At 49.7% G+C, this 25,303-nt stretch overlaps 1 protein-coding gene across 5 annotated transcripts in view; it reads right to left on the bottom strand.

The window, feature by feature from the left end:
- Window positions 1-3,599: 3,599 nt before the first annotated feature.
- EML1 (EMAP like 1) overlaps window positions 3,600-25,303 on the bottom strand; it is a 191,550-nt gene continuing 169,846 nt past the window's right edge. For all 5 annotated transcript variants that reach the window (XM_065905958.1, XM_065905956.1, XM_065905957.1 and 2 more), the window contains 12 exons: window positions 23,986-24,120; window positions 23,170-23,269; window positions 21,298-21,452; window positions 18,973-19,098; window positions 18,370-18,501; window positions 14,824-14,891; window positions 12,106-12,194; window positions 8,827-8,924; window positions 8,628-8,715; window positions 7,206-7,301; window positions 5,665-5,795; window positions 3,600-5,128 (listed from right to left, as the gene is read on the bottom strand). In XM_065905958.1, the coding sequence (XP_065762030.1) occupies window positions 5,003-5,128; window positions 5,665-5,795; window positions 7,206-7,301; window positions 8,628-8,715; window positions 8,827-8,924; window positions 12,106-12,194; window positions 14,824-14,891; window positions 18,370-18,501; window positions 18,973-19,098; window positions 21,298-21,452; window positions 23,170-23,269; window positions 23,986-24,120 (1,344 nt within the window). In that variant the 3' untranslated portion in view covers window positions 3,600-5,002. The remainder of the gene's footprint in view (window positions 5,129-5,664; window positions 5,796-7,205; window positions 7,302-8,627; window positions 8,716-8,826; window positions 8,925-12,105; window positions 12,195-14,823; window positions 14,892-18,369; window positions 18,502-18,972; window positions 19,099-21,297; window positions 21,453-23,169; window positions 23,270-23,985; window positions 24,121-25,303) is intronic.

The following is a 25,303-nucleotide window of genomic DNA, read 5'->3' as shown; positions in this document are numbered from 1 at the left end:
CATTTTTGTTGAAATGTGTAGAAGAGCATGGAGGAGACACACGGAATCAGCTGGGACCCTGGGGTGGGCGGGGCGGGGGCGGTGGATTGAACTCCTGCCAGGAAGGCTCACCTTGGGCAGGGCTGGCTTCTCAGCCTCCTCGTTGCTTCTGCTCCTGACCGCCAGCCAAGGTGCGAAAGATCCAGGCTGGGTGGCCCAGGAGGGAAGCATCCTGAGGGAGTCCGGGACAGGGAGGGAGGAGGGGACAGCTGAGCGTTCCTCCCAGGGGTGGAGGGAGTGGGAGGGGAGGGGGCAAAGGGGCTGAGAGACTCAGGGTCAGAGAAGGGTCAGGAACTAAGTGACCGTGCAGCTGGGTCCCTACCCACACTTTCAGAGGAGGGGGCACGCAGGTCGCTGTATGCCTGGGCATGCATATGGCTCTCTCGCATCCCTGTGATTGGCCTTGAGACCTGGGGCTGGTCTGACACCTGGAGAAATCTGCATATGGACCGGGTATTAGACACAGGTGAGGCGTTGCTATTAAGTCTGTCCTCTGTGATGAGGTCATAGTGGTTACATAGACTGTCCTCAGCAGAAAAGCAACTTGAAGTATTTCTAGGTGAAACGACATGGTGGCTTGGACTTACTTTCACTCATTTATTTTTGGCTGCACTGGGTCTTGGTTGCTGCACGCAGGCTTTCTCTAACTGCAGGCAGCAGAGGTTACTCTCTCGCCGTGGTACTCGAACTCCTTATTGCAGTGGCTTCTCTTGTTGCAGGGCATGATCTCTAGAGCGCTGGCTCAGCAGTTGTGAGGCACAGGCTGAGTTGCCCTGTGGCGTATGGGATCCTCCCCCACCAGGCATCGAACATGTGTCCCCTGGATTGCAAGGAGGACTCTTAACCACCGGAGCACAAGGGAAGCCCCTTGGATTTATTTTTAATGTACTCCAGTCCCCCCCCCCGCCATCCACAGTCAGGGCAGATAGTAGAAATGAGGCTTTCAGAATAGCAATCATTTTTGAAGCTGGGTGAGAGGTTCTCGTTACTTCTTTGCATGTTTGAAATTTTCTATTAAAAAAACGGAAAACTAGTGTGAAGACCCATTGGGAAAGACCCTGATCCTGGGACAAATCGTGGGCAAGAGGAGAAGGGGGGCAACAGAGGATGAGATGATGGTTGGATGGCATCGTTGACTCAATGGACATGAGTCTGAGCAAACTCGGGGAGATAGTTGAAGGACAGGAAAGCCTAGAGTGCTGCAGTTCATGGGGTTGCAGAGTCGGACATGACTTAGCAAGTGAATAACAATAGCCTGGAGTCAGTTTCTCCCTTGCAAGAGGTACACACTTATCTGCTCACTTTCACCAAAAAGCTGCCTCCCGGATTCTGCACTGGACGGACTCCCTCTGAAGCAGCCAGGGTGTCTTCACAAATTATTTCTTCTGTGCATTCTTCTGCATCAAAGACCAGATGATGGTGTGTTAGTCAGCCAGTTGTGTCCAACTCTTTGCAGCTCCATGGACTGGAGCTCGCCAGCCTCCTCTGTCCATGGAATTTTCCAGGCAAGAAAATACTGGAGTGGGTTGCCACTTCCTTCTCCGGACGATTTTATCAACCCAAGGACTGAACTTGAGTCTCCCGCATTGCAGCCAGATTCTTTACTGTCTGAGCCACCGGAGTAGCCCGTTTCCAAATCACAGAAAAAACGACTAAAAGGGCAAAACGCACAACCTCTGGAAGTGCAAGTAAAATGCAAAACGGGGTGGTGGGGGGAGGCGTGGGAAGATTCCTGAGGGGGCCTTCCAGTGAGCCACAGGCCGCCCCTCCCGCCCTGCTATCAGGGTGCACTCACCCAGTGGAAACCACAGATGTAAGCCCAGGGATGCCAGGAACTGCTGAGCTTCCCTGCCACCAGCCCCAACTGGCCCTGGAGGCCCCCCACCCCACGTTTTTGCCCCGACCTCGTGCCCTCTCTCCTCCACCTGCCGAAGCTCTCCCAGCGTGTTGGACCCCCCACCCAGCAGCACTCTGCACACAGATGCTGGAAAGCTGTTTGCTCAACAAGTAAAGAGCCCACAGTAGCTCCAGAGCGAGCACCGAGTCAAGCCACCCAGCCGCTGAGCCATCCATACCCCTCAGTGCTGATCTGGTTTCTGCTGCACCCAGGCCCTCTGCCAGCTTTTCTCCTTCCTCTCTGATTGCTCGTGTTTTACCCACCCTCAAAGTCATCTGAGCCCCTCCGGCTGGGTCGGACCCCCCACTCCCACTCCTTGCCCTGGTTGCCCAGCATCTGCACATTCAGCCACACCCAGACTCAGCCATTGCTGGCCCCCCGCAGACAGCATCACGATCTCCAGCCAGACTTGGGTTCTGCACCTGCTGGGTGAACGTCTGCCTGAACTAGTCTCGGAGGGCTCCTGACTTCACCCGAACTGCTCCAGGCCCCCCTCATTATCCTCTTTCAAGCTTGCAGTACTCCCCATCTTAGTCGATGGCACTGACGTCTGCCCAGAAGACAGTCAGTGGTCTGGGCCTCACCCACTGCCCCTACCCCATCCATCACCAGGTCCTGCTGATGTCACCCCAGAAACCTCTCTTGACAATCCTTTCACCTCCCCCCTGTTCACTGCCTACACCCTAGTCCACACCACCATCACTTCACTAAGTTAGAGTCTTAGCCCCTCACCTGTCAGTCTCTGCAGTCGGATTGAGAGCTGATGTGGCCACAGGCCACTGGGAAGAACACACCTGGCTTTGCTCCTAGGGTCTCCTGTTCCAGCAGAATCCTGGGGTCCTAGGCCTTGTCTGCCTGAGAGGTGGTGAGCGGTGGTACATGGCTACCGCTCAGTATGTTAATGAATACCTGCAAGGCTAATACTGGGCGTTACACTGGGCATTTTGTTTAAAATGCAGGCAAATATGAAGGTGGCAAAAACGGTCTAGATACATAACTCTTTTCCATTATTAAGCTTAGAAAAAAGTGTACATATATAGAAATACAAGGAGATCTTAGAACTTTTAAGTCAATAATGGGTTCCTTTCCCTTCTCTGATCTGGTTATTCCTCAATTATTAATTTTAAAATCATTATTTTTGCCAGTATTTACATAACCAAGTAAACTAACAACTGGATATGACAAGCTGAATCCTTTTTTTATTTATTTTTGGCTGCACTGGGTCTTTGTTGCTGTGAGTGTGCTTTCTCTATTTGCAGTGAGTGGAGGGCTATTCTTCATTGCGGTGTTCGGACTTCTCATTGCAGGGGCATCTCTTGTTGTGGAGCATGGGCTCTAGAGCGTGTTGGATCAGCAGTCGTGGTGCGCAGGCTTAGTCACCCTGAGGCGTGTGGGATCTCCCCAGGCCAGGGACTGAACATGTGTCCCCTGTGTTGGCAGGCGGATTCTTAACCACTGGACTATTAGGGAAAGTCCTAAACTGAATTCTTGAGAGTTATCTAATCTGATGAAAGCTGATACACCATATGCAAACTATAGTTTTATTTGCAAGTGACCCACATGAGAAAAAAAAAATCTGGATATGAAACAATATAGTGTGAATCATATCTAATTTTAAATATTTTAATTTATATACTTTCATGATTATAGGTTCAATAAGAAATTCACTTTTCAGATTTTATTTCATTATAGAATATATTTGATAAGGATACATACAAACAGAATCATCTTTAATACATATTGTTTACTGGTGCCCGGCACTTCCGCAGCAGGCTGGAGATGTGATAAAAAATGCTTCCCAATGTTCAGCTTCATCAGCCACTCTAAACAACCAGTGCTGTAGAGTTGACGGTTCAATTCACGTACTTGCCTAGAACAAGTAAAAATCTTAATATTCGCCTTTAAGTCTGTTTATTACTCTTCTATTTTAAAATCTGAGATACATTCCCCAATGTAAACAATAGATTTCAATCTGTCACACAATCGAAATGGATAAGGCCTTCTTGACAACGTAAGCCACCTATTGCGTTACCCATCGGAGCGCAGTTAGTTCATAGTGTAACAGGCCGTCCATTCACAGAAGACAGGAAGAGAAGCTGCCTTCAGAACCTGGTGGAGCCTTCCAGACTTCTCCCGGCCGCGGGTGATGGTACGCTAGAGAGACCTTTGTGACTTGGTCTACTTGGTCTTAAAATACAAATATACAATGTCCATAAGCATTAAAATAGTAAAGCCTAGCCTGACGTATTTATTAAGAATTGCTAAAATCCTATACAATACCATATCATGCCAATTAATATACAGAGGAAGGTGACCAAGTGTCTCCACCACTCACCGGGCCCGTGAATGGGGGACAGAGGGGATGCGACTGGTGTAGCGTTAAGCGGCTGACTGCATGTGGTTAGGCAGACAGTCCAGGGACTCTGAAATGCCTGGGTACCCTGCTGCAATAATTAAGTTAATCTGAGGCAGAATTTGCTTGACACGAGAAGAACCTGACCCCTTTTCTCACCAGCCTCCCAGAGGGACGACTGAACGAAACCTTAGAAAATGTCAACCAAATAAAGTCTTATTTGCATTTCCTGATTCAGTTGTGCAGATCAGTTATCCATTCTGTTCTCCATCGATTCATCCTTTTAGGACCAATTAATCAACAGTGATCATGATTCAGTACCTCGTTATCATAAATATTTGACTCAGCAAGCTCGATGGCGAGACACTAAAGCCTATATACAATCTTTGACAAAGGCATTCTGTGACCGTTTTTGAAGAGTTCATAGAAAAACAAAGAAGGATACGCCAGTCACTTCTCGATGTCACTGTAATGTAAACTGTGGCATCTTTTTTTTATATTAAATGTTTCATATATTGTACAACGAAAGAGAGACCTGAACGGCTGACCCGCTGTGACGCTCACCGATCCGCTAAGCTAAGGTAACCGGTAAAGGGCATGGTTTTCCTGAGGTTTTTGTGAGGACGTTTCGGACAAAGCAGAAATCACAGTGACCGAGCGAGATGCGAGTCTGTGCCTCCCGGCCGTTCGGTGCCCCCCGGGGCTTGCCGGGTCTACACAACCCGCCACTGCATGATACTTGTGTCTTTGCCGCCGGTGGAGACGAGGTGGCTGTCGTCGCAGAGGAAGGCGACGTTGGTGACGTGACTACTGTGCCCACTGTACACGTGGCTGGGAGCCTAGGAGAGACACGGAGGGCAGTGAGCGCCAAGCCCGGGAGGAGGGTCAGAGGCGCTGGAGCCCCTGCATGTTGAGAGGCCGGTCTTGGCGGGGAGGGGGGTGGATGTGGACAGGGGGGAAGTTCAGCCCCAGAGGCTGCTGCGCCGGGCACCCCAAAGGAGCGGGGGCTGGAGGCAGGGATGGGGGGTGGGGGATGGAGGGGAGGAGGGGTCAGGTCTGGGGAGGACGAGGAGGGGTGGTCCAGGCATTGGCTCAGCTCAGCAGGGCGAGAGAGAGGAGAGGAAGCCGTGGTGGAGGGCAGAGGGGTGGGGCCCAGGAAGTGCAGACAAGGATGAGCCAGAACCACGCTGGGGACAGGGCTCTCTGCAGAGGGCAGTTGGGCTCCCCCCCCAAATGCTCTGGGGCAGTTGGCTGATGTCTCCGCTGCCTGGTTTGTGCCGGGTGCTGTCACCCGCGATGCCCTTCTATTCAACTACCAGCCGGCCAGCGGGGGGAGGTGCGCCCTGTCGGGGGAGACCAGAGAAGGAGGCTCTACCCGGAACTGTGAGCAGGGGTAGGAGAACAGGTGCACTTTGCCGAAGTCATCGCCGGTTGACAGGAGTTTTTTCTCGTGGGCCCGAGAGGCGGCGTTGATGTCGGTTCCGTCTGAGCCCTCTGGCCACACTCCTAAAACAAAGACCCCAGACAGAGCACTGGAAATACGAGGGCCACACTGCGTGGAGACTGGCCATTGAACTCCCACGAGAACAGAAATGTCCCGGATTTAGAAACCAGGCCCAAGGAACGCTTTGTCTTGGCTCCCAGCCTCGGGGACCATTTCCCTGCAGGCCACCCCTGGAAAACCCCATGGCAAAGCCCGTTTTGCTGAACGAGAGCTGCAGTAATAGTCCTTTGGGCTTCTACCTCTCTGGGGCCCCTTCTTGACGCTACAGCAGAAAGTGGGACAGAATTCCTGGTTCTGGATACAGGGCCTTTCCTTTATCCCCAAAGCATCTGATGGGACGCTGACTAGTCCTTAGCCCGCAGTTTTCTTTTTGGGGGTAACTCTTTACATATGAGAGTCTCTCCAAAGGACTTTTAACTTCTGAGCCTGCCTGTGCCTTTCAGGTGTTCCTCGTGTCAGCCCTTCATGGCTGTCGCCTGCCTGGTGGCACTCGGTAGGTGAGGTGGGCCCTGGGTCTTCTGATCATGGCTCCAGAAAACCCTATTAGTCCCAGGAACGTTGGATATGAGAGAGTTGCATGCACCTGGCTTTCTCAATAGGATGTCTGGAGTAAACCCAGGGCATTCTAGCATTTAACACCAAAAGACGGTGAAACACCAGCTATAAGGGAACTTGTGAAATTCTGACCGACTGACTTGGTCATACATAAAGAATCTCTAAGTGCTGCCTTTTCTTTTTCATACTACTAAATTGTGGCAATTAATTTTAAACCATTTATGAATATACTCCTAATTTAAACTTTGAAGGAGGTAAAAAAAATCAGTTTAAAGGTCAAAAAAACACAATCACTCTAACAAGTGACAAATAAATTGATTGGGTGCCATCTGGTTCATTGGGCTTCCCAGGTGGTGCTAGTGGTAAAGAATCTGCCTGCCAGTGTAGGAGACATAAGAACCGCAGGTTGGATCCCTGGGTTGGGAAGACCCCCTGGAGGAGGGCATGGCAACCCACTCCAGTATTCCTGCCCGGAGAATCGCCATGGACAGAGGAGCCTGGCGGGCCTACAGTCCATGGCGTCACAGAGAGTCGGACATGACTGAAGCGACTGAGCCCACACGTATATCTGGTTCATTGATCTCAGAAGTCTGACACAACCTCGGATACAAGGGTTCTACAGAATTCTCTCAGGACCCATTGTGTACAAGAGAAAGGGCTCTGGCTCTTCTTGCCTGGCCATAGCTGGACAAGCCTGGCCTTTCCCCAGGGCAGCAGGGAGTATGTCCTGAGTCCGTGGGGTCCATGCACAGCAGAGCAGTTTGAAGCCAAGCAAGAAATTCCCTCACTATTGGAAAGTCATTCTCAAAGGAGACACACCTTAAGCTGGAACGGAACGAAAGGTGCAGAAACCTTACCGAAGACGTGGAACCCCAACGTGCAGGTGTATGTGGCCCACTCGATGTCTCTCGTGGTCTCCACACTCACGACTTGCTTACAGGCAGAAGGAACCCCTGGAAGGGCAGATGCAGGTCTGGTGACATCCAGGCCAAAGCCCCCCACCTCCCCGGGCAAGGCTGGGCCCCCAGAGCCAGGCCCCATCAGCTATAGAGCCCTCTGGGAGAGGGATGCCCTCCACCTCCCAGCCCCCTGGGGACCGTGCTCACAGCCTAAGCCCTGAGGCCTCGAGGGGACCCCTCTTTCATTTCTTCCATCTCTGCTTATCTCCTTCTCTGGGTCTGTTCCCCTGTCTGGCTTCTTTTCTTTGATCACCTCTGGTTCTGAGACCTCCATCTGCTCACTGTCCCCCTAGACACAACCACGCCCCCTTCTGTCAGGCTTCCCAGCCTTCTCCCAACACACGCTTGGGCACAAGTGTGCGCCTGTGCACACACATGCACAAATACACACATGCATGCATGCACATACACACACACACACACACACACAATCCTTTCAGCTCCGAGTTATGAAAACTGACGGAAACCGGTCATAAGTACCTGTGACCTCACGGGTGATTCATGTATTCCTCAACTAAACTCTCACTGACGGAGTATGAGACCATTTTGAGAAGATTCTAGACCCATAGCCCGTCCCTGGAAACCATCCCCTGCTTCTGCCCTGCATCAGGCAGGGCCGCCTGCCCTACCCCAGGGAGACCCCTTTCCTCCTCTCTCTCTCAACAGGGGGGTGCCCACCTCCCCACCCACTGGCTCTTGATGTCTGCGTCCTTATATCTGAGCTGGTATGTCTTTGTCTTTGAAATAGAAAAAGCCGGAACGTGCTATGGGTCACCTGAGTGTGTGTGGGTGAAGCACACTGCACTTCTCAGTGCCTTCCAGTGGGGCGGACACCGGACCCCCTCTGCCCTGCGACCCCCGTGCTCAGCACGTGGCAGGTGCCTGACAGATGGCGGGGGCACCAGTGAGCGGCACGGAGCCTTCACCGCTCATCACCCGCAGGTGGCCCGGCCCCGCCTGGGCTCTGACTTGGCCGGGAGGGGAGGGCCCCGGGGGCTGCTGTCCACCCAGCGGGGCCGACTTCACGGTGTCAGCCAGGAAGGGTGATGCCTTCACAGGCTCTCACCCTCTCACTGGCACAGCTCTGACCCGTCACTGTGCCTCTCCCTGCAGGGCCGGGCCTTCCCCTCCTCGGGGCCCGACCCCCAAGTATCTCAGTGCCAAGCAGAGGCTTGTCCAGCCTGTCTCCTCGACCGAGCAGAGGAGGAACTGAAGCCGAGAAACGCAGGCAGGCGGTGGGTTTCTGAAGGAGGCCCCATGTGGAGTCAGGGTGAAGCTCCGGGAGATCTGCACCCGGGCCAGGCCTGGGGAGCCACTCACAGTAGAGGATTTCGTAGTCTCCGGAATTCGACACGAGGAACTGTGAGTTGACAGACCAGTCCAGGTGGGTGATGAAGCTGGAATGACCCTGGGAGAGGGAAAACTGGGTGAGCCTCACTCGCCTCACAGATTCCCACCCACGCTGAGCGGACGTGTCGAGTGACCGCAGAGACCCACGAGGAGTGACCCGCACGCTCACCGAGCACTTGCCGACCCGCGTGTACTTTCTCCCGCTGTCACTGACTCCGTATATGTAGATGCAGTTGTCGTGGGAGCCTATTGCTAAGAAATTCCCATCTGCAAAGACACGCAAGGTTATGCTTCATTATAAGAATAACCGTTTTATCAATGGCAAAGGACAATGCTAGTGGTCATCACAGACGTAGAATAAAAGCCACGAATTATTTCAAAGAGACGACATTGCTTTTGAATGAATCCGATACCCCTAATGATGGTAATTCAGTCTTAGCCAAGTATTACCAAGGACTAAAATCACTTTTTCTGAGAGTGTCCACATAGCTGAATGTCCCGTGGATCGCAGAGAAGGAGTGCTTCCCGAAGCACAAACATAAATGATGAAGCTTAGAAACAATATCCTACCTAGTTGTTTAGTCACTAAGTTGGTTCCGACTCCTTGCAACCCCAAGGACTGTGGCCAGCCAGGCTCCTCTGTCCATGAGATTTCTCAGGCAAGAACTCTGGAGTGGGTTGCCATTTCCTTCTCCAGGGGATCTTCCTGGACCAGGGATTAAACCTGCATTTTCTGCACTGCAGGCAAATTCTTTATCATGAGCCACCTGGGAAGCCCCTTACGGCACCCATTTGCCATGAGCATTTCTAGCACACATGTTGTCAGAAAGACTCAGGAACCAACCTGAAATGGCCAATGATGGATAAATTGTTTCAGCTACCATAACCATCACAGACTGAAACATACCAAATACACTTAAGTTCATAATGGCACCGAAGCTACCACCGCTAACAACAACTGATCATTGTTAAAGCGAATGGAGAACAAACTCATTATCTTGGAAACTGGTAAATAAAGTGAAAGAAACCAAGCGTCTATCCCGACTTCCTATGTGAACTCTGCCATACATCGCAGCCATATTAACAAAATACTGTCCTAAAATATTGTCTAGGTAACAAAAAGGTATTAATATTATGGATGAAGAGAAGTCAGTCTTCATAGATGTATTATAACTGATAAATGAAGAAAGGCTAAGATAGGAAAACCAATCATCAGCCTCTGTTTAGGGACCGAAGCGTTGAGCAGCGATGGCTCTAAAAGCACAGAAAGCAGACTCATGAGTCTCTGGTAGGAGGAAGAGACCCGGATGCACTGAGCCGGAAGAAGGTCTGGATTCCAGATGACTTTACCGGAAATACGGGGACAGAGGGACATGTGGGGACAGGGGGATGTGTGAGGACAGGGGGTGTGTGAGAATGGTGGGACATGTGAGGACAGAGGGACATCTGAGGACAGGGGGATGTGTAAGGATGGATGGGCGTGAGGACAGGGGGCTGTATGGGGACAGGGGGACATGTGAAGCACAGAGATGCACTCAGCAAAACCCAGGGTGTGGAAATTGCTCGGGGAAAAGTGAGCTGCTTCACCACATAAACCACAAGCAAGGATGGCGCGTGTGTCAGAGAGAGAGAGAGAGAGAGGCAGAGAGGGAGGGAGGGGGCACCTGTGGATTAAAAAAGACCTACGAGCACAAAAGGGGCTTCCCCGGTGGCTCAGACAGTAAAGAATCCGCCTGCAATGCAGGAGACCTGGGTTCAATCCCTGGGTTGGGAGGATCCCCTGGAGAAGGAAATGGCAACCCACTCCAATGTTCTTGCCTGGAGAATCCCATGGACAGAGGAGCCTGGTGGGCTACAGTCCGTGGGGTCACAACGAGTCGGACAGACAGAGCAACTAACATGAGTACAAAATGGACGTGTGATGACTTCCCTGGAGGTCCAGCGGCTGGGACTCTGCTTTCACCGCCAAGGACTTGGGTTCATTATCTGGCCAGGAGGCTAAGATCCCCTGAGCTGCTTGGCATGGCCAAAAAAACACCAAAACCCAGCCAAAATTGACATATGATCAATGTTCTTAGCATTGCTCATAACAGCCAAACACAGAAACAATCCCATGTTCTCTGTTAAATGGACAAACCAAACAGGCTATACCCATAAAATGGGGTACCATCTAGACATCAAAGGGGAATAAATTACTGATACATATACATGAATAATCTCACAAACATTATTCTAAATAAAAGAAGCCAGATGCACAGGCTATGTGCTGTAGGACTCCATTGATAGGAAATGCCCAGAAAAGGCAATTTATAGACACAGAACAGCAAAGCCACGGTTGCCTAGGGCTGGGGCTGGGAGTGGAGATCAGTTACTAATTGGCAGGAAAGGAACTTTCGGGGGTGATGGAAAGGTTCTAAAACTGGATGGTGGTAATGGCTGCACTGCGGTACAGATGTACTAAGAATCACTGACTTGTACATTCATAAATGGTAAACTATTGTATGTAAATTATATCTCAATAAAGCTGTTAAAAAGTCCTCATCTTTTTTAGATTTCTCTCTCTCCATATATATATATATTTCTCTCTCTCTCCATATAAACATATAGATATATATAGTTGACTCCACCATGCGTCTTATGGGATCTCACTTCCCTGACCAGGCACTGACCCTGGGCCCCCGGGAGGGAGCGCTCAGGGTTCTGACCACTGCCCCGCCAGGGGAGTCCCCAGATCCCTCTATATAGTAACAGTGACAGATGAAAGTATAAGATGTCTGGGACCCGGCTTCAGAAACAACATGGGATGGGCCACGGGGTGAAGCTATGGGTGAACAAATGGCTAAACGCTGAAGCTGGGGAACAGGTACATGGAACTCACTACGCCATTCTAATTTTGTCCATGCTTGAAATTTTCCATAATAAAGAGTTAAAAAAAACACCACCACCACCACCACCCAAGCAACCTGCTCCAAAAGCATCTGTCAAGAAGGCCTGAGTGGGGACTTCCCTGGCAGTCCAGTGGTTGGCAGTCTGCCTGCCAATGTGGGGACCTGGGTTCGCTCCCTGGTCAGGGAACTAAGATCTCACACAGTATGGGCAACTAAGCCGGTGCAGTCTGGAGCCTGTGCGCCATAACGAGAGAGAAGTCCATATGCCTCAGTGAAAGCTCCTGACCACTGCAGGTGGACCTGATGCAGTCAAATAAATAAAAACTAAAAAAAAGCATGAGTGCAGGAGAAGCTATTATAAATGTGAACGTGGTTCTTCTTGACGCGCTGAAACAGATAAAACCACACAGGCACAGTGCTCCAAGGAGGGAGGGGCCACAGTTATGTACAGATGTACTGTAAATTTCACTCTGGAGGGGGCTTGTGAATGCTCTTTTTCAGAGACATCTATGCAGGGCTTTATCTCTTGGAGGTTTACAGTGAACGGTCCGTACTCTAACCTGGTGAGTAACGCATCACGGAGAGCTGTTCATTTCCATCCGTGTGGACGGTGACCAAGTCTTTTGTTTCTGTGTCAAACACGAACCACCTGTGTAAACAGGAGGAAAAGTATAAATCAGTTGTTTAGTGAGAAAGTGAAGTCAGACCATGGCAGCCACAGCCAGGCTATTAGAAACTACTAAGAGCTTAAAGATGCTCTGTATTTGCTTAACAAGAACGCTTATTCCCAGCTTTCATTTAAAGAAAATTTCCTGCATGTCAACATTTCCGAAAGAAAGGAGCAGCTTACTGGCTACTGACGTTATGGCTGCTGCTGCTGAGTCGCTCAGTCGTGTCCGACTCTGTGCGACCCCATGGACTGCAGCCCACCAGGCTCCTCCGGCCGTGGGATTTTCCAGGCATGAGTACTGGAGTGGGGTGCCATTGGCAGGGCTCCTCAATGTTTGAGTTTTGTCACTTACATATGGAAGGAGAGAAAACCCTGGGCAGGGAAGATGGGCCAGCATGTAACCCCGGGCCTGAGGCGAGAGCGAGTGGCAAAGGGGCCGCTGCACGAGCTTGCCCTGAGATCTGGCCCGGGCCAGGCCGAAAGGGTCCAGCAGGCTGGGGCCGGGACAACCTCGGGCAGACGTGAGCAGAGCTGGGCTAGCCTCTGACCTTCTGCGACGCTGGTGTGCAAGCAGCAGGTGAAAGAAACGGCCCAGAGGATGGCAGAAGGGCGAGCAGAGGACTGGTCTTTGAATTTAGCTCCTCTGGGCTCAGTTCCCTCAACTGTAAAATGCAGGAAAGGGCCCAGAAACAGCTTTGCAGGCTCAGGATCCATCAGTCCAATTATAATTGAACTTGGAAGTGCTCCAGATCCTCTAATTTGGACACGGTGCTCGGTCAGTGTGTGAAATGGTGCCAAGACTGAACTCTCCTGCCCGTATGTTCTCAGGTGGCGGCAGCAGTTTTCAGGGGTGAAAAGGAACAAGGGCGCCCTGCTGCGGCCACTTCAAACGTTGATGCCATCCATTCATCAGCGTGCCCACTGAGCCAGCATCATGATCCACTCAGGGCCCTCATCAGTCCTGCTCAATGGGGCTGGTTGGCCCCGACACCTGGATTTGGCTTCTCAGCTTTGCTTCCTTGCGACTTTCTGCTTTGGTGTGAGTCACTCAGTCACTCAGACTCTGCAACACCATGAACTGTAGCCCTCCAGGCTCCCGTCCGTGGGATCTCCCAGGTAAGAATACGGGAGTGGGTTGCTATTTTCTTCTCCACATTTGTCTTTAATGTGCTATTTAACCTGAACACAGGTCACAATATAAGAAGCAGAGAGACTGTGGGGACTAGCTATGCCTCTAAACGCCATGTTAAGCTTCCCCACTGAGAACTAAGCCTGGGACCAGGACTGGAGGTGGGGGAAGCATGAACGGAGGGGAGGGGTTAGTCTGCATGTCCACTCTCTTCCACCCGCAGGACACCGTCTGTGATTCTGACCACCTGGCCTCATCCCATGCTCTGTCCTGCCACAGAGTCAGCATGCAGCTGATGACAATAACTGGCCGGCGGCCATTCATCAGAGCCTTCTGAGTCACAAACTTCGTCTCTAAGAGAGGTCAGAGGAGTGTGCGTGTGCATGTGTGTGCATGTGTGCATGCATGGGTGTGCGGCTTTGCAGAATTCATGAAGAATTCTGTTGGATAGGTGCTCAGCTCTCAAGATGCTGCCACCTATGACTTACGAGTGGTTATGCTTTATACGCATGGTACAGTCCTAACAACATGATCTAAGTGGTATGCTCTCTTTTGAAGCATGTACAATGTATGCTGTACAATATTATATAAGTTACAAGTATACAATATAGTGATTCACAATTTTTAAAGCTTATACCCCATTTGTCATTATTATAAAATATTGGCTATGCTCCCCACGCTGTATCACATATCCCTGTAGCTGACTTTACACTGAATAGTTAGTACTCTTACTCCCCAAGCCCTCTTTCCCCTGCCCACTTTCCGGTCCTTAAGTGGTACACTCTTTGGAGAGCAGGAAAGTACTAATAGTATATCAATCAAGCGATAGTAAGTGTAGACAGTATGACAAACAATATAAAAGCACAATCAAATCTCATAAAACAACGACAATAATAACCACCAAAGTCGCCTGCCAGGCAACCCCAGGAGCCGCTTCGTATACTGTCTCCCTTAACCATCAGTGTTTGGCGAGGCACATAGATTGCCACCATTCTCAGAGGAAGAACCAAGCTCAGAGGTCACGTAACTGGCTCAAAGACTCACTGCAGCTAGGTGGGGAAGCTGGGATTCAGGCACAGATCTGCCGCCCGGCGTATCGGAGGCACTTGGCAAGTGAGGGTGAGCTGAGTCAAACACGAGGCTCGGGTACTGGGCAGTGATTAAAATTTTGAGAGGCAGCAGGAAAAAGCATCGTAAACCCCTCAATGCTTTGACACCAGGAGCCCCACAACCGTCTGTGTGTGGGGGTGAGGCCTCCTCCGGGAGAGGGGACCACAGCCAACTTTAGGTTTTCCCAAGGTCCGAAACGGGGAGGACCATTGTCTCAGGTTTCACTGCCGAGTCATTAATTCCTCGCTGGTCATTAGACGTTGAGCGAGGCAGCCAAGGGCTACCCTGACTGGTCGCTGGGGAAACACAGACAACAAGCCTCTTTTCCCGTGAACTCTGAAAGCACACGCCATACCGACACGCACTTACCTCCCAGTCAGTGTTCCGACTGCAACCACAGACCCTGAAGGATGAAAACCAGAAGACTGAGCTGGATCCTAAAATGTTGTAAAGGAAGTGTAAATTGATGGCCAGACACAGCGCGATCACATAAACACACACAAGCACAGCTCTAATCCCTTAGGGCTACGAGGCCCCATTTAAAAAAAAAAAAAAAAACAACCTTTTTTTTTCCTTCTCCAGAGAGGAAAATGCTTTCCTACTTTAGTGGAGGTCATGTCTCAAAAATAATACAATTTTATCCTTTTATAATTTTTCTTTCTGTCTTAAGTTTTTTAAAAAAATTTTTGACTGTATCTCGTGCTATAAGGGATCCCTGACCAGGGATTGAACCCACGCCCCTTGCAGTGGAAGCATGGAGTCCCATCCACTGGACTACCAGGGAAGTCTCTCTCATTCTATCTTCAAAGTAGAAAGTGAAAGTCGCTCAGTGAAGTCCGACTCTTTGTGACCCCGTGGACTATACAGTCCATGACATTCTCCAGGCCAGAATACTGGAGTGGATAGCCTATCCCTTCTCCAGGGGAGCTTCCTGACCCAGGAATCGAACTGGGGTCTCCTGCAGTGTAGGCGGATTCTTTACCAGCTGAGCCACAAGGAAGCCCAAGAACACTGGAGTGGGTAGTCTATCCCTTCTCCAGCGGATCTTCCTGACCCAGGAATTGAACTGGGGTCTCCTGCAGTGCAGGCAGATTCTTTACCAACTGAGCTATGAGGGAAGCCCATTCTATCTTATATACTCTCATATCTACAGTAATCAGATGACAGATCAACAAAGACATGCTCTTCCTTCAAGTCTTGGAAGTCCCTTTGGTTGACCCCATGCTGAATGGGAAGTGTGTGCTCCATCTGTCTGGAAATATGACCCCTGCACCCAAGGCCATCAGGTCAGTGCTGGATGAGCACCTCCCACTGGGTGCAGGACACCTGGCCGTCCCAGAGGGATCTCAAGATGAGTAAGGCACATGCCAGCCTTAGTGCTAGTGAGACACGCATGTGTTCGTTACTAACAAGGTGGAACAAGGCTGATGGGAGAGAAAAACACAATGGAGAGGGAGCACTAGGTGAAGTCAGATGGGGGAGCTGGGCTGAGGCGTGGTGGTGCTGGGGGCCTTTGACTCAGGCCTCCTGACATCGGAAGAATTGCCACTGGTAAAGGCGGACGTGGACACAGCAGCATTTATTTGAATGGGGCCTTAAGGGGACAAGAACACGATCCAGGACATAGAAGCAACACAGTCTGGAGCATATTTGAGGAATGGAAGGCAGAGTGCTGGAGAAGCCTTGAGAGCCCCCTGGACTGCAAGGAGATCAAACCAGTCAATCTTAAAGGAAATTAGTCCTGAATAGTCATTGGAAGGACTGATGCTGAAGCCGAAGCTCCAATCCTTTGGCCACCCGATGGGAAGAGCTGACTCATTGGTGAAGACCCTGATGCTGCGTAAGATTGAGGGCAGGAGGAGAAGGGGGTGACAGAGGACGAGATGGCTGGATGGCATCACCGACTCAATGGACATGGGTTTGAGCAAACTCTGGGAGTTGGTGATGGACAGGGAAGCCTGGCAACATGCAGTCCATGGGGTCACAAAGAACTGGACGTGACTTAGCAACTGAACAACAATAACAAGGGAGAGTCATTGGTTTTTCAATGCAGGACCTACAGGGTAGGGAACGGGAAATCATACGGGTGATGCTAGTAATGTGGGCAGCATGGCCAGGATAAGGACCGTGGTCACCAGGAAAAACACAGTGAGAGGGACTCCTTCCTTTCACTGAAAAGAGTGATGTGATTGAATCTGCGTTTCAGATGACTTGGTAGGAGTACTTGGGATGAAGTGAAATGAAAAGAGATTAATCAAAGGAAGACCAAGAAAGCAGTAGCCCTGGACGTGGAAATGGAAGCAGGGATTGATAGACCACCGGATAAACTGGAAGAAAAAGAGAGAGAGACAGAAAGGAAACTCTGCGGGGACTGATTATATTGTGTGCTAAGTCACTTTAGTCACTTCCAACTTTTTGTGACCCCAGGGACTATAGCCCACCAGGCTCCTCTGTCTATGGGATTCTCCAGGCAAGAATACTGGAGTGGGTTGCCAATCCCTTCTCGAGGGGATTGTCCTGGCCCAGGCATTGAACCCACATCTCTTATATCTCTTGCACTGGCAGGTAGGGTTCTTTACCACTAGCACCACCTGGGAAGCCGGGTTATATTGCTACGATGCTTTTCCAAAGTGGGGGCCGTGATAAAGCTCAGGGCCTCCATACACAGAAATCACGTGCATGGGAGGTTTTACTGTGCAGCTCATTTGAGGCTCATAACGTTTTGAGAGGAAGATACTTGAGTGCGTCTGCCCAGTCACACGGCCAGGGCATAAAGGAGCTAGGGCTCAAGATCTTGGTGTCTGGTTCAGCGCCTGTGCTGTGATGCCACGCTGGGTGGGTTGACAGTCTGGTGCTGGAGTAGCCGGAACGCCCTTCAGCCAGGCTGCCGTGTGGGCCCAGGCCGCAGGGAAGGTCACTCTCCCGGACCACTGTTGTGCATTTCTGATGGCCAGCTCTGCACCAACCCCTCCGGAGCCAAAGTCACCTCCCCACGGCCCATCATCCAAGTGCTCAACATCCCCAGTGGCCAGTCACCTCCATCCACTTGCAGATCTTCTCCAAGAGGGAAGGGCTGAAACATAGACCCAGCACAGGGAGAAGTGCCGGCGACTCCATGGGTGTCGAGAGGGCTCGTGGCAGGGTCTGCAGAGGGGCTGCCCCTCACTCAGGCTGTCGTGTATCATGAGCGGTGTAAGCAACATGGGAGGTGCTTTGAGTCACTACAGATGCAGCAGAAGACCTTGGCGTCGGGTGTGAACTGAGTGCGGTGTAAACACTGATCTTGTCAAGCCATCTGACTTCTCTAAGCTCCAATCTCCTAATCACTAAAATCAAGGTTAAAAACTTCACCTTCCAAGGCTGCTGTCAGGATGAGCAGTAACATGTGTGCAATGCTCAGTATGCAAACAGTGCTCAATAAATGCCGACACTGCTGCGTGGCACATAGGGAGAGGATCCTTCAGCACTCTGATGTATGATTGGAGTTCCTTTTGTAAATTAGAGATGCACTGACTTTAAACTTGACCTGTACCATCAAACTCAAACTGCAGAGATAAACTGGATGCTGTTAGAACAGCGAATCCATTCCCATCAAAAAGGTGTTCTGTAAATAGAATACAGGCTCCTAACGAGGGTTCCTCAGCTTTTCAGCCAGAAGAGACTGCACTCAGGAAACCCAACAACCAATCAGAAAGGCTTACGTGCTGTCTGAAAAAGCACCAGTAAACCAGAAATACATGAATGAGACCCCTTGAGGTGGTGTTTAAAGCAATGCAATTTGAAGGCGATAAATTAAGTGACACTTTCTTTGGGACAAATTTATATCACCATTAATCTCATGCAAAAAATAAAAATAAACCGATGTGTTGCGGATGAATTTTTGTAAGAAAGATGGAATAGAACATGCAGGTCCACCTCTATAATTTTGTCCCAGACGGGCCGGTGACCAACAGCGTCCCACAGGGTGGCATGCCTGTCGTGCCCACAGGTCAAGAACTGAGGTTTTGAGGCATGGATGGCCAGTCCCCAGAGCTCATCGGTGTGACCCTACAAAGAACAGAGACAAATGGACGCCCTCTGAAATATTACCACCAGCACTCGGGGGGCCCGACAGAGCAGCACGGCTTACCACAGACTCTGGAACTGTTCCCATCTGTTTCTCTTCCTCCCCCTGAAGCTGAGGGAGGGGATGTTAATATAAAACACAGGAAGAATCGCCTCTTTGTAACGCTGTCTTATGCAAGTGAAAGCGTGAGTTGCTCAGCCGTGCCCGACTCTCTGTGACCCCATGAACTATAGCCCGTCAGGCTCCTCCATCCATGGGATTCTCCAGGCAAGAATACTGGAGTGGGTTATCATTCCCTTCCCCAAGGGATCCTCCCGGCTCAGGGATTGAACCTGGGTCTCCTGCATTGCAGGCAGATTCTTTGCCATCTGAGCCCACAGGGAGGCCCTGTCTTATATTCTACTATTACACAACATGAAGGTGTTTGATGGACTTGTTGAGCTGATGCCTACCTGAGTGATGGGTGTGAAGTCCCCCGACAGCGTGCCCTGCAGAACAAAGTTTCTGGTCGTGCCTATCAATATCACATCGCCTTTTCCTTCGGCCACTGTCCGTATGGGGCCAAACTGTTCTGGAATCTGCATGGAAAAGATTTCAGGTGTCATTAAATTACTAGTTCCATCATTCAAAATACTTGTTTACTTATCATGATGACAGCTCCTGTCATAATGACACACACACACACATGTAACAAGGAGACAGAGAAAGAACTTGAGTGAATGATCCAAACCCTTAATTGTATGTTTAAACTTCAAACATTTTATACACCTTAAAAGAATGAGCAAGAGTAAGGTTGTAAAAAAGAGGACCAGCTGGGTCCTCTGTGGTGACTTAGATGGGTGGGATGGGGGTGGATGTGTGGCAGGGAGGTCCAAGAGGAAGGGGACGTATGCACAGGTGATGCTGATTCCCTCTGTTATACAGAAAACAACACGACGTGGAAAAGCGATTATACTCCAACTGGGAAAAAACTTACAATGAGGCACTTTTTTCTGAACAAAATTAAAAAATAATAAATACGACTGGGCAGTTTACTCTTCACTTGTTATGCTAGCAGAAGCAGGTAATATTTAGGAAGTAAGGAATATGTAACATGCTGTAATAAGCATTCCTAAAAATTTATTGTAACTTGAAATGATAAATCTCTTGGCAACTTTATTTAGTTTTCAAATCCACTGCTCATGCTAGTACACATGTGATTAAGTGTTAATAAAAATGATTTCAAAATACATCATTCAAGAACAATTTGCTAGGATAAAATAAGCAGAGGTTCTTGTACTTTTTCAAAGGAACAAAAATCACAGCCTGGGGTCGACTCCAGGCACTGTGGTTCTGGGACGGTAAAGAGTGGCCCGTTCTCATACAAACTTTTTACCAGTGGGTTAGCATAGATCTGAGAAAAGATGATAACAATTCATGCTGATAAAGGATTATAGATACTTAAAAATGGTGAGTATCTTCTATAATACTAGATGAGGCTTTGGACTATTTCTTAGGATTGCAATGCTACTTGGGTTCAAAAAAATGCTGGTCAAATCTTATTATAAAAAATGCTACCACAATTAAAGTCTCCATGAAAGGAAAGTGATTTCCAAAACTCAGATGAAGGCCTTTCTTTATGAAGACCAGTAATCAGCAAAACAAAATTCTCACACTGCCAGAGCACGTGTGAGGCTGTCCTCTGATGTCGTTGTGCTATGGGCATCTGACTTTGAAAGCTATGGTGTTTCCAGTAGTCATGTGCGGATGTGAGAGTTGGACCATAAGGAAGGCTGAGAGCCGAAGAATTGATGCTTTTGAACTGTGGGGCTGGAGGAGACTCTTGAGAGTCCCTTGGACTGCAAGGAGATCCAACCAGTCCATCCTAGAGGAAATCAACCCTGAATATCCACTGGGAGGACAGATGCTGAAGCTGAAGCTTCACTACTTTGGCCAGCTGATACCAAGAGCCGACTCACTGGAAAAGACCCTGATGCTGGGAAAGATTGAGGGCAGGAGGAGAAGGGGGGGACAGAGGATCAGATGGTTGGATGGCATCATCAACTCAATGGACATGAATTTGAGCCAACTCTGGGAGACAGTGAAAGACAGAGGAGCCTGCATGCTGCAGTCCATGGGGTTTCAAAGAGTTGGACAGAACTTAGCAACTAAGCAACGATAAAGTTCTACAAGGCGTCCACGCTACGCTGGAGGGGAAGATGCTCAACCTTCAGATTGAGGCCAACCGTGATTTCTGTCTGCTCAGAGTTTCCCAGGGCCTGGGAAAGAAAATTCAGTGTGTAGAAGGAATATTGCATTTCTTGCCTCTGCCTCCTACTGGAGTCCAGGGTTGCTAATTAGGTAATAAGGAGGTGAAAGAAATGCAAAAGAAGTCAAAGCTCTAGAGACAGTGTTGGTGTTCAGTCACGTTCAAAGCAGATACTCAGTAAATATTGGTTCCAAGTGATGATGTCTCCAAAGCAACATGCTGGCAATTACAGGGAAAAGACAACAAATATTTTAAGGGTTAATCAAAATGTGGAAAATACTCCCTTGTAAGATTGCTTCTACGATAATACTCTAGATGTTGAAATGTGACCACCTCACATTTTATAAATCGAATTCCATTTTAGTAAACTGCCTTCATGATTCTATATAAAATGTTCCCCCATTTCGTAAAATTTTATCTAAACAGTTTTCAAAACAGTAAGCAGAAGATTTCAAACTCATAAGGAAACTGGTTGACATAACAGTTTAAGGTTCAAAACGAGTGTCGGCAGTGTGATGTGCTGTCTCACCTCGGTTTTATGAAGCTTCTGGTAATTTCCATCCCAAGAAATGAGCTTGCGGTCCTTCCCTCCTCCTGACACAAGGGTGCCATCCCTTAACATACAAAGTGCGAAAATACCGCCCTCGTGGGCCCCTGGAACCGCGTAGCTTATTCGATTCGTACCTAAACACAACGAGAAAACCACGCTTAGGACGCTGTTCAAAGGGCTCACCTCTGCCCATCTCATTTCTGTTTTAAAACGAGATATTATCAGTTAGAACACCAGTGCAGTGTGAATCTATATAGGATTCAATTTCTGCATGTTCTCAGGGTACTAGACAAACATGAGAGAAACGTGGAGAAGGAAATGGCAGCCCACTGCAGTACTCCTGCCTGCAGAAGTCCATGGACAGAGGAGCCTGGCGGGCTACAGTCCATGGGGTCGCAGAGTCGGACACGGCTAAGCGGCTAACACAGACAAACGTGAACTGGGTTACTTTCTAATTAAAGAACACAGGGCAAGGGGGAGGGGAGGATGAACCGGGAGATTGGAGTCAGCAGACGTAAATTATCGCACATAGAATGGACATCCAACAAGGTCCTACTGCGGAGGAGCAGGGGACTGTATTCAACACCCTGACAAACCACAATGGAAAAGAATATGAAAAAGAATACACAGGGCTTCCCTGATGGCTCGGGGTAAAGAATTCGATGAAGAATTCACCTGCCAATGCAGAGGACACGGGTTAGATCCCTGGCCCAGGAAGATCCCACGTGCCTCGGAGCAAGTAAGTCCGAGCACCACAACTACTGAAGCCTGGGCGCCCAGAGCTGGGCTCGCAGCAGGAGCAGCCACGCCACAGCGAGCGGAGCTCCTGCTCACCCCAACTAGGGAAGTGAAGACCCAGCACAGTCAGAAGAATAATAAAAAGGAGGATGTAGATTTATACGTACAACTGAATCTCCTTGCTATAGAGCAGAAATGAACACAGCATTGTAAATCAACTGTACTTCCTTAAAATAACTTAAAAAATAATAAAGGAAAACATGCTCAGATGAAGCATATAGCGTGCGAGGAGTTCAGCTGCACCGCACGTGGCTGAGAAATGAGCTGTGAGTCCCTGGACAAGTGAGTCGATCGCTCTGTCTCAGTTCCCTCCTTGGTGTCATGGGGCTACTGCCTTTCCCCCGCACGGTTCTCAGGGTGAAATGAACCCGTGTGTCTGCAGAACCCGTGGCACCCAGGGTAGCAGGGATACCACAAAGGTCACCGTGTTAACTGACATTCCCCTGGTGGCCCGGTTTCTACCTTCACCCCGTACCCCAAGCTCTGAGGCCCTTGAGTACAGAGACGGTGCATCTTCTGTTTTCCTGGCCCACGGTAAACACTCATAAAGGCTCAGTGAACTCGACTCAAAGTGTTTTGGAGTCAGGAGTCCTCCCCGTCACACTGCGTGCCCACTGATGCCCACCTGACTCATCTGTACGCTCAGTGCCTGGCACACGGCTTCAGGCACATAATCAACACTCGGTCAACATCTGCCAAGTGTTGTGTGGAGCAGAGAAGTTGAACGCTGTAGAGCTAAATAGTCTTCGATGATTTCATCATTACGAGTTGTTATCATATCTCCCCATAAAGCGATTAATTCCATTACAACGTCTTGGGCCTAAAGAACCTTTCAGAACAACAGAAGCCAACAGCTTACTAGTTTCATTTTTCTCTGTCCTAGTTTTTTTGATTCCAAGTTACACACACACACACATATGTAGGTACCTATGTATCTCGGAATCAAATAGCAAACTTGGAAATGATATTAACGGACAATCTTGATGGGAGCCACTTTGGGCTTCTTACTTAGAACATTACCCAAGAGTATGCTTGAGGAGCATCGCTTGTTACCTTTTCCCCACACCAGTATGTTGCCACTCGAATCTCCGGTGATGGTGTCACCGTTTTCAGAAAAAGTCACACAGAGGACGAACTTTGGCTTTTCTTGCTTCTGCAGAATGTTTAAAAAAGAATACATATGTATGTAAGATCAAGACATCCTTATGCTTGTATTAAGAACATCGAGAATCACAGGCACCCCAAGCTGGATGGTGTCAGCTGTTGCTACCACACTGCGTGCCTCTCCTTCTCATCCACCAGTATGTAAATTACGCCCTGAAATTATCTGGTCTAAAGTATCTGGTACTTACACGGCTGCAGGCTGTTACAGCAGGGGAGGGTGTTGGAGTGGCCAAGGGGCGGTGTTGTCATGACTACGGCCCGGCACCGGGATAAAGCAGTCCTCCAACTCAGCCTCTGGGCCCACAGGCCATCAGGTGCCATGTGGGCGCTCTCATGAGGCCTCAGGTGCTGGGCTAAACGGCACCAAGGCTGCCCATCACCCACGGCAGACTTGCATTGCAGTCTCCTGGGCGCCTTCTTCGTTGCTCTTTACAATCAGCAGGCCACAGTGAGGGCCGCGGCCCTCTGGCACCCTTTCCTGGCACTTCTCCCTGTGTCGGTCCTTCCTTATCAGCATTACCAGTGTCATCCATGAGGGGCTCCCCAACTCCGTCAGGGATCTCCAGGAACAATCTTTATCATGACACCCCCACCTGGACCAATTAAAACAAATTCTAAGGCTGCGATGCCTCAGAGCTTCCTTAAGAGCCAGGGGATCACAAGCACCACTGGTGAAAAATAAAATGAGATGCAATTCCACCTTACCTCAAATAATCCTTGCTTCTTAATGAGGGAGCTTCCTTCTAGCGTCCAGAAGTAGAGGTGGGACTTTCCACAGGTTACGATGATATTGGTGTCGGTGGGGTGGAAATCCGCGGCAAATACGGCTTCGTTTGAACACTTTGCACAAAACAGGAGAATCAGATGTCTCAGATCTCTTGAGACACTTAAGGAAATAAATAAAATCTGAACCACAAATAGGTAACTCAGGGTGAGCACCAGGCCTCCTGATACTTCCCCCCGCCCCCGGATTCATCTCCTCTGGTCACTCAACTTGTGTCTGTGTGTGCGGACTCCTCTCCTTGTCTGTTTCCCTCCCGGGGCCCTGCGGACAGGACCACAGGGTCGCCTTCTGCACGAGGACTCTTGGGACCTGGCATGGAGCAGGCACACCGCCATGCTCTGGCTGAAGGAGGGGCTGGGACTTAAGAACCGTAGGTCTCAGCCTCATCGAGTGATGGCAAGGGCCCCGGAACCTGGATTTTATTCAGCTCCACCACTCCTGGCCCACTCTGGCTGCCCTCTTTGCCTGGTTCTGATCCCCAGGACTCTGCTGGCAGCTTGGTGATGGAGTCTGGAGTCCAGAAGGGGAGCTGGCTCTTTGGCTATCACTTCACCGGCCTCACCCTGTTATCAGTTTTCATGACTTGCACCCTGTTCCCATGAATCTGACCCTGACTGCTCCTTCTGCGTGATAATTCAGTTATACATTCCTAAACCTAGACAATAATTTGCTCTGATTACTTCCAACTAAAGACACAGCAAGAACTGAAATACTTGAGCAAAACAGAGAAGGCACAGCTATAGTATAAAAACAGGTATGCTCACACCCTGTTAGAATACAGTCTGTTTCCCCCACACACACACGAAAGTAATGCAAGCCAGGTAATCCACTGGAGCTCTCAGTGACAGGTAGCTCAGGCGACCCAGTGGTGGTCCTACGGCTAGATCAGTAAGGGGATCTAAGGCTAAAGGATGCCAGGGTGAGGAATCTGAAGCCATTTCTATAAAAATAGACCCAATCATGTTTTAACAGGAGGAAAGCACAAGAAAGCTTAAGGAAACTTCACTGACATATTGGGAAGTTCAATGCCCCCCCCGCAAGAAAAGCCCCACTGGGAGGACCAAGATCTCGCTCCCCCTTCCTGAGTCCACTAAGCTCTGGACAAGCTTCCCTGATCCCCAGATCCCTGCCTGGCCCTCCACCCGGGCAGCGGGCACATCTCACTTGTCATCACCCCGCCAGTACTACTTTTGACATGTGCGTGAAAAGGGGACCTCAGTATTTGTGGATGATAGAAAG

This window comes from Muntiacus reevesi, chromosome 15 (assembly GCF_963930625.1).
Source record: "Muntiacus reevesi chromosome 15, mMunRee1.1, whole genome shotgun sequence".
NCBI classification, from domain to species: Eukaryota; Metazoa; Chordata; class Mammalia; order Artiodactyla; family Cervidae; genus Muntiacus; species Muntiacus reevesi.
Note: the sequence above shows the minus strand (reverse complement) of the source record. Positions and strands in the feature narration are given on the sequence as shown.